Source organism: Triticum dicoccoides, chromosome 7A, assembly GCF_002162155.2.
Source record: "Triticum dicoccoides isolate Atlit2015 ecotype Zavitan chromosome 7A, WEW_v2.0, whole genome shotgun sequence".
Classification (NCBI taxonomy): domain Eukaryota; kingdom Viridiplantae; phylum Streptophyta; class Magnoliopsida; order Poales; family Poaceae; genus Triticum; species Triticum dicoccoides.
The window spans coordinates 393564023-393572863 of record NC_041392.1 but is presented as its reverse complement, the minus strand read 5'-3'; the positions used below and the strand labels follow the sequence as shown (position 1 = coordinate 393572863).

Sequence of the window (8841 nt, the reverse complement as noted above, 5' to 3'; positions counted from 1 at the left end):
TCCAGCACTCGCCTAAGTTCTCTCACTAGAAGGCTTAGCTGCAGTCCAGCACTCTCCTAAGTTTGAAAAATCCTACCGAGTGGGGAGCAATCCTCCCACTCGGGGGCTTAGCTGCAGTCCAGCACTCGCCTAAGTTCTCTCACTAAGAGGCTTAGCTGCAGTCCAGCACTCGCCTAAGTTTGAAAAATCTTACCGAGTGGAAAGCAATCCTCCCACTCAAGGGCTTAGCTACAGTCCAGCACTCGTCTAAGTTCTCTCACTAGGAGGCTTAGCTGCAATCCAGCACTCGCCTAAGTTTGAAAAATCGTACCGAGTGGAGAGCAATCCTCCCACTCGGGGGCTTAACTGCAGTCCAGCACTCGCGTAAGTTTGAAAAATCCTACCGAGTGGAGAGCAATCCTCCCACTCGGGGGCTTAGCTGCAGTCCAGCACTCTCCTAAGTTCCCTCACTATCTAATCGAAAGACAGGACACATTTGCCTCTATCACGTGCATATTTACGTTCACCTGACAATCGCTTTCTTAATCTTTGGAGTTATTTGACACCGCTGGTTGCCGGTCACTACCTACTGCATGGTAAGAATTTGTAAGACTTTAATATTTGCTATATTATGAGTGTTTTACCACCTCGTCGCAATAGTTCATAGGAACATTATTTTTGGATTTTGTTTCTTATTTCTACTAATCATGACAGAATTCAGAGTCAATTTATGAGCTTTGTCGATTGTGGGAGACTTGCCACCACATAAGAAAACACAACAACCGTCACAAGAGGAGCAACGACATCAAAATGCGCATAATCAGGTTAATGTTTCCATGCCACCCTTTAATGGTCGTTTTAGGCCTCATTTATATATTGGATGAGAGTATGAAATAAATGATACATTTGTTTCACATAATATTGATGAGTGTGTAAAATTTCAAGCTGCGGTTAGTACTTTAAGTAGCTTTGCCTTAATTTGGTGGAGTGAATATTGTCGGTTAAACCCTGATTTTATACCTAATACTTGGGATGATTCAAAACTTGTCATGAGAGATAGATTCGTTGATGTTTATTATACTCGTGGCATGATTAAAAATTACAACATTTAAAACAAGGCACTAACACCGTATCAAAATATTATGATGATTTACAAACTACTTTGTTGCGCTCATTTTTAGAAGAAAGTGAAGACAATTTTATGAATAGATTTTGGGGAGGATTAAACTGTGATATTTAAGATATACTAATTCATGAAGAGTGTTATTCTATGGACCATTTGTCTTGTCTTGCTTGCAAAGCTGAACAGGAAATAAAACGACTTGTTGTCTACTAGGCAGACTATGACAACCGCATCCGTTGTTGTGAGGACTACATCACCTTCACCATGTGACACATCACCACCAAGAGTGCCTACATCATCTGAGTTGACCATAAAAGGTAATGACAAAGGTACTGATCTTCCACCTCCACATGAGTATGATGAATGCCTTGTCAATTTCAATGCACAATGTGATGACCTACCCACCACTTTGATTACACCACCTATTTTAGAGGACTACGTTGATTATTTGACTTTGCCATGTGATCAAACAAATGCAATATCAACAATGTCAAGTGCACCCATTGAATTAACTATTGATGCAAAAGAACCATGTGAATCAGGGAATAAATCAGATTTGGATCAAATACATTTGAAAATAATTGTGCCAATGTGTAATCATTTTGATATGACCCTAATCTTGGTAGAATTATGTGACCAATGACTTATTGCATGTTTGCTTATTTAAATATGTTGTAGCATGTAAATTTGATGCAAGTAAGATATATTCATCAATGTTGGGATGGTTTGATGATGAACATTGTCAATCTTTTGATATGAATAAGAGCTTCACTTATATGTGAAACTGAGTTGCAATATTTTCATGCCTTCTAATTCTTGTGATAATATTTTGGCTTTATATTTTATGAACTATGAAAGTTACTCATGTATATATATGTTATATGTAGAAAAACCAAAGGAAGTAAAAATGGATGACATGGTCCTTAGTACTTGGTAGACTATGACAATTTGATAAAAATTCTGTACACCATGATAGAAACAATCAATATACTCTTGTTCATAAGAATAAACATATTACTTTGCTTCCTATGCCTCCTGATTCCATTTTAAAAGATAATATTCATAGAGCTAGTAAAGCAAAAAAAAGGTAAAATAAGAGTGAGAATCAAACTGTGGCAAAAGAATTTGAGCATGAAGCCTAATAATAAATTATTTAGTGTTGTTTATGAAATTAAATTGAAAAGTGAATGTTTACTTGCCACCAAATCTGATATTGATGATCTAGATTTCAGCAAATCTGTTTGTTATGCGTTGTGTGCAAAGAGACATTATTTTCATTCGAGGACGTGCCTTCTTCTTTACCTCCTACAGTCACTAACATTTTGCAGGAGTTCGCTGACGTCTTTACAGAAGATGTGTCACCGGGATTACCACTTATTCGAGGGATCGAGTATCAAATTGACTTAATTTCCGGTGTTTCATTGCCATTACCACCTATTCGAGGAATTGATCACCAAATTGACTTAATTCCCGATGCTTCGCTGCCAAACCGTGTGTCATGTCGTACCAATCCAGAGGAGATTATGCGTCAAGTACAAGAGCTACTCGACAAAGGTTACATACGCGAATCTCTTAGTCCTTGTGTTGTTCCTATTATACTAGTGCCAAAAAAATGGTACATCGTGTATGTATGTTGATTATAGAGGCATTAATAATATTACTATTCGTTATCAGCATCCTATTCCTAGGCTAGATGATATATGAATTGTGTGGCTCTACAATATTCTCCAAAATTGATATGCGTAGTGGATACCATCAAATTCGCATGAAACTGGGAGTTGAATGAAAAACAGCATTTAAAACTAAGTTTGAATTATATGAGTGATTAGTCATGCCTTTTGGGTTAACTAATGCACCTAGTACTTTCATGAGATTAATGAACGAAGTTTTAAGTGCTTTTATTGGACGATTTGTGGTAGTCTATTTTAATGATATACTGATTTATAGCAGATCTTTGAAACAAGATTTGAAACATTTACGTGATGTTTGCATTGCCCTACATGATGCACGTTTATCTGGTAACCTCGGGGAGTGCACCTTTTGCACGACCGAGTATCTTTTCTTGGCTATGTTGTTACTCCACAGGGAATTGAAGTTGATAAAGCCAAGATTGAAGCTATTGAAAGTTGGCCGCAGCCCAAAACAGTGACACAAGTAAAGAGTTTTCTTGGACTCGCTGGTTTTGATAGGCGTTTTGTGAGAGATTTCTGCATCATTGTTGTACCTCTCAATGAGCTTACGAAGAAGAATGTGTCTTTTGTTTGGGATACCGCACAGAAAAAAGTCTTCACAGTATTGAAAGATAAGTTGACACATGCTCCTTTACTCCAACTTCCTGATTTTAATAAGACTTTTGAGTTTGAATGTGATGCTAGTGGAATTGGATTAGGAGGTATGTTACTACAAGGTGGTACCACCTGTCACATACTTTTTCAAAAAATTGAGTAGGCCTAATCTGAACTATTCTACTCATAATAAAGAATTATATGCTCTTGTTCAAACTTTAGAAACATGATAACATTATTTATGGCCCAAAAATTTGTTATACATTCTGATCATAAATCTTTGAAACATATAAAAAAGGGTAAAGAAAATATTATTGATGATGCATTGTGTCGTCGTTATAATATGCTTTCACAATTTAACTTCAAAATATTTAGTTTCGAGACCATCAAAGGTCAATATGTACATGATGCTGAATTTAAAAATGTGCTACAAAATTGTAAAGGGAGAATATGAAACAAGTTTGTCCTTAATAATAGATTTGTGTTCCGTGCTAACAAGCTATTCATTCCAGCTAACTCCGTTCGTCTTTTGTTGTTGCAAAAAGCTCATGGAGAAGAATTAATGGGACACTTTGACGTCAAGAAGACGGAGAACGTACTTGCTACACATTTCTTTTGGCCAAAGATGAGACGAGATGTTGAGAGTTTTGTTGCTCGCTGCACTACATGTCAAAAAGCTAAGTCACGACTCAATCCTTATGGTTTACATATACCTTTGCCTGTACCTAGTGTTTCATGAAAGGATATATCTATGAATTTTATACTAGGATTATGTCAAACAAAGAAAGGAGGGATGGCATATTTGTCATCGTGGATAGATTTTCGAAAATGGCACATTTATGCCATGCCATAAAAGCGATGATGCTACTAATGTTGTTGATTTGTTCTTTCGTAAAATTATTCGCTTTCATGGTGTACGAAATACTATTGTTTCATATCGTGATACTAAATTTCTTAACCACTTTTGGAGATGTTTATGGACTAAGTTGAGGACTAAGGCCCTGTTTGGTTCATAAGTCCTAGGACTTTTTTAGTCCCAACTTATAAGTCTCAAGTCCCTACCTGTTTGGTTCCTGGGACTTAACATGGACTAAAAGACCATATTACAATTATAAGTCCATATAAGTCCCTCCTTGAGAGTCTTATTCCATAAGTCCCAAGTGCTCACTTTAAGTCCCTATAAATCCTTCCTGTTTGGTTTAGATGGGACTTATGGAAATTTTTTTAAGTCCCTAAATCAATAAGTTCCTGAAAACAAACACCCTTTAAACTGCTTTTTAGTACTACTTGTCACCCTCAAACTGATCGACAAACTAAAGTAGTCAATAAAACATTATTTACTAAGATTAGAGTTGTTTTAAAGAATAAAAAAATATGAGAAGAATGCTTGCCTCATATTGAATTTGTTTATAATCGTTCGCTGTGTTCTAGTACTAAGATGTGCCTTTTTAAGATTGTGTATGGTTTTCTATCTCGTGCACTTATTGATTTGTTGCCTCTTCCATATTTGGAGAAGGTTAATTTTAATGCTGAACAACGTGCTGAATTGATCTTAAAATGTGTAAGTTAACTAAGAAGAACATTGTTACGGCATATCTCTCTCAAGGTAGTTTTGATGATTGATGACAACATGTTTGCGGACTAATCTTGTGCGTTGAATTATTTACAGATTCTCCCTTGGCACGAGACGCTTTCTTCCCCTCGGAGTGTATTTCAAGACGGTGTAGCTCTTTCGTTTCTTTCTCGGTGGACTAGTTGCGTAGAGGACACCGTACTATCAAGAGGGGGTCCGCTGGGGTTTTGCTTGGATGGAATCATCACGTACACATCAGCTTCTCACCCTCCGAGCTTTTCCTGTCCATTGAAGAGATCTCTCTTCTCTTCCTTGTTCTGTCTAGGTCTAAGCGGCAGTACCGTGCACTGAGAAGCCACAAGCGGCAGTACCGCTTCGCAGCGGTAGTAAACTACCGCCATGGCTCCACAGCAGTAGTATCGCTGGGGGCCTGGCACCTCCGCCTGGTCCTCAGCTTTTTTGAGAGATCCCTTCTCCCTCTCTCGCGCGCCCCAGCGGTAGTACCGCACTGCCTGCGGTACTACGGCCGAAGGGTCACAAGCGGCAGTACCGCTCCACAGCGGTACTACCGCCCTTGACCCCTCTGCCGTAGTACCGCTGGGTAGTCTGGCTCCTACCGCCTCGATTTGAGAGGTCTTTTTCTCGTGTCGGGTTTTGCGGCACTAGTCACGGGTGTAGTGGCGGTAGTACCGTTCCAGGAGCGGTAGTACCGCCCTACCACCGCGGTAGTACCGCATTTGGGTCCGTTCCCTACTAAGTCTCCTCAGCGCGGCAGTACCGCTGGTTGGCGCAGCAGTACCGTCGCCTGGCGGTAGTACCGCCCCCTCTAAGCAGTAGTACCGCCCTGTGCGGGGCTGGTTGGTGGGGGGCAACGGGATTGTTGCCCCCACTATAAAAAGGAGTCACCTTCCTCCTTCTCACCTACCTCTTCCTCCCCCAAAGCTCCATTTATTGCTCAAGCTCCATTAAATACTCCAAGCTTCATTTCCGCCCAATCTATCTCTCTAGCCAATCAAATTTGTTGATTTGCTCGGGAGTGGTTGAGAAGGCTCCGATCTACACTTCCACCAAGGGATTTTTAATTCCCCCACTCATCCCTAGCGGATCTTGTTACTCTTGGGTGTTTGAGCACCCTAGACGGTTGAGGTCACCTCGGAGCCATATTCCATTGTGGTGAAGCTTCGTGGTTTTGTTGGGAGCCTCCGATTAAGTTGTGGAGATTGCCCCAACCTTGTTTGTAAAGGTTCGGTCGCCGCCTTTAAGGGCACCAATAGTGGAATCACGGCATCTCGCATTGTGTGAGGGCGTGAGGAGAATACGGTGGCCCTAGTGGCTTCTTGAGGAGCATTGTGCCTCCACACCGCTCCAACGGAGACGTACTTCCCCTCAAAAGGAAGGAACTTCGGTAACACATCCTTGTCTTCACCGGATCCACTCTTGGTTATCTCTTACCTTTACTTGTGCAAGCTCTTTAGTGTTTCTACCCTTGCTTGCTTGTACGCTTGTTGTTATTGCATCATATAGATTGCTCACCTAGTTGCACATGTAGACAACCTACTTTGATGCAAAGTTTAATTTGGTAAAGAAAAGCTAAAAATTGGTAGTTGCCTATTCACCACCCCCCCTCCAGTCAACCATATCGATCCTTTCAAACATTGAGCGTATGAATGCTAAATATAAACTCGCTGGAGATAAGGATAAAAAATATGTTGTGTTTGCACCTGTAAATCTTGTTTGGTTACATTTGTCTAAGAATAGATTTCATGATTTACACAAATCAAAGCTAATGCCACATATTGATGGTTCTTTTAAGGTGTTAAAGAAAATAAATGATAATACATATAAACTTAAGCTGCCTGTAAATTTTGGGATTAGTCTTATTTTTAACATTGCATATTTAAAACCTTATTTGGGTGAGAAAGATGAGCTTCCGTCGAGGACGACTTCATTTTAAGAAGGGAGGATGATGAGGACATCAATACCATTGTTACACCTACAGCCACTGTTGCTATACATACTGGACCAATTACTAGAGCTCACGCACGCCAATTGAATTATCAGGTACTTTCATTTTTTGGTAATAATTCTAATGTTCATGAGAATAAGATGCTGCCTGGGTACATTTATGTTGATTACTAATAAAGGGCCTAGCATGGGAGAAGAGGGATGAACACAAAAACAAGATCAAGTATGGAGATGAAGGCGTGCACGAAGGGAACCAGAACGGCATTTCTAGTGCATATTTCAACACTTTGAAGCCTCTGTGATGACATACAAAGACAGGGACGAAATATATAAGATATTCCTTCATAAATTTCGTCCATAGCTTATTTTAGGTGTTGCGCCATCTTGTTTTTGGGTCAGGCCCATGTAATTTCGAAATACAACCTCTTAGGTTGTTTCTAGAGTCCGTACGCGTGGGGAAACAGAAATAGGGTTAGTTTCAGATCCCTTCTCAAAGGAGTCACGAAATTCCGCCCTATTCCTCCGTATATACAGCCCTTAGGGCGTTGTTTAGACTTTTGGAATTTGTTTAGTTAAAAGTTAGCCATTGCAACTTCGTGTACTTCGTTTATGTCCAACGACTAGACCAAGACCGCTTCCAGATCCCCACTTTTATCAATACTTCACATATATTCGCAATATTCAAATTGCATTATCATATTCTTGCTTGTTCTTCGATTGCATGTAAGAATAGATCTTCGCGGTCAGGCTGATCATGTTTCCGGCATCGTCAATAACCTCAGGAGATTGGTTTAGCGATTGCTAAGCCGCAACGTCGTGCATGTTTGTAGTCGGATCGTCAAAATCATCTCCACCAAATCGATAGTTATCATCTCATCAAAAGATCGGGACACCCTCGCCTCTATCAGATTTGGAGAAGAATATCTCTCAAGACCTCCATATCTCCTAGAGATTGGAGAAGAACTACCCTTGTTACTTGTTATTTTCACTGGTTCTTGAATCAAAGATGCACCTTAGCCTGAGCTTTGAGGAGTACTTGGTGTGGACCTTGTCCAATAGCGTTATTCTCTTGTGTTTCCTTTGGATTTGTGCCTTGTTCTTATGCTACTTTTCAAATCCACCTCCAATTCGTGAAGAACGGGCCACCCTTGCGGTCTTGCCCCGTATCAGGAGAGATTGTGCAAGCCCTGGCAGTGGTAGGAGGGCTTGGGAGAATGTCTAGCCATTCCTGCCGTGATTGTCAGGGCAAAGTCTGCATCAAGCCCAGGTTCATGTGGCTGCCAAGCCAAGGTGGCTATAAGCTCAGATCCGTTTCCACCATCGCCAGTCTGATTTGACTGAGCCCAAGCCTATCATTCCCTTTCACAAAAGTAATTTTTATTTGAGCTCTCCTACAATCCTACATGTCATCCCACATCCAGTGACAAACTACATCTACAACTTGTGTGTATGCGTATGCGCGTGTGCATGTGAGGGAGGGGGGTGGTCAAGGTAGATGCATAACCATGCGACACAATTAAGTCTATTATCCGTCCAAGCCTTTCAAAATGTACCTTCCAAGTGCTGTCCACCTCAGGAAATATGTCCGCTTCGGCCTGTCCATTTCCTAAAGGGAAAGAAATTGAAACGTTAATCAATGCAAGATAGCTGATAATATGGACAAAATATTATATAAACAAGGTGAAACTTACACAACAATTCCAAACAATACCTGATATCAAGTCCAGTGCTAACAGATCATAATCTGAGACCACACCAACCTGTTGTATGAAATAAATTGCAGCACGAGTGAATACTGTGCTTAAAAAATATCGTATATTAACACTGCGTACAAGAACATCATGATATTAAAGCTCTATGAAAATCTACAGATTAATACCAGGGACAACATAGGTTAAGTCAATGGGATACTGGGA

General features: G+C 40.3%; 1 protein-coding gene across 1 annotated transcript in view; it reads right to left on the bottom strand.

Moving 5' to 3' along the window:
- LOC119329154 (CBS domain-containing protein CBSX1, chloroplastic-like) overlaps nucleotides 1-8841 on the bottom strand; it is a 37033-nt gene that overhangs the window by 17182 nt on the left and 11010 nt on the right. Inside the window, exons 3-4 of the mRNA XM_037602160.1 lie at nucleotides 8637-8685; nucleotides 8479-8531 (exon numbers count right to left, since the gene is read on the bottom strand). Coding sequence (XP_037458057.1) covers nucleotides 8479-8531; nucleotides 8637-8685 — 102 coding nt within the window. The remainder of the gene's footprint in view (nucleotides 1-8478; nucleotides 8532-8636; nucleotides 8686-8841) is intronic.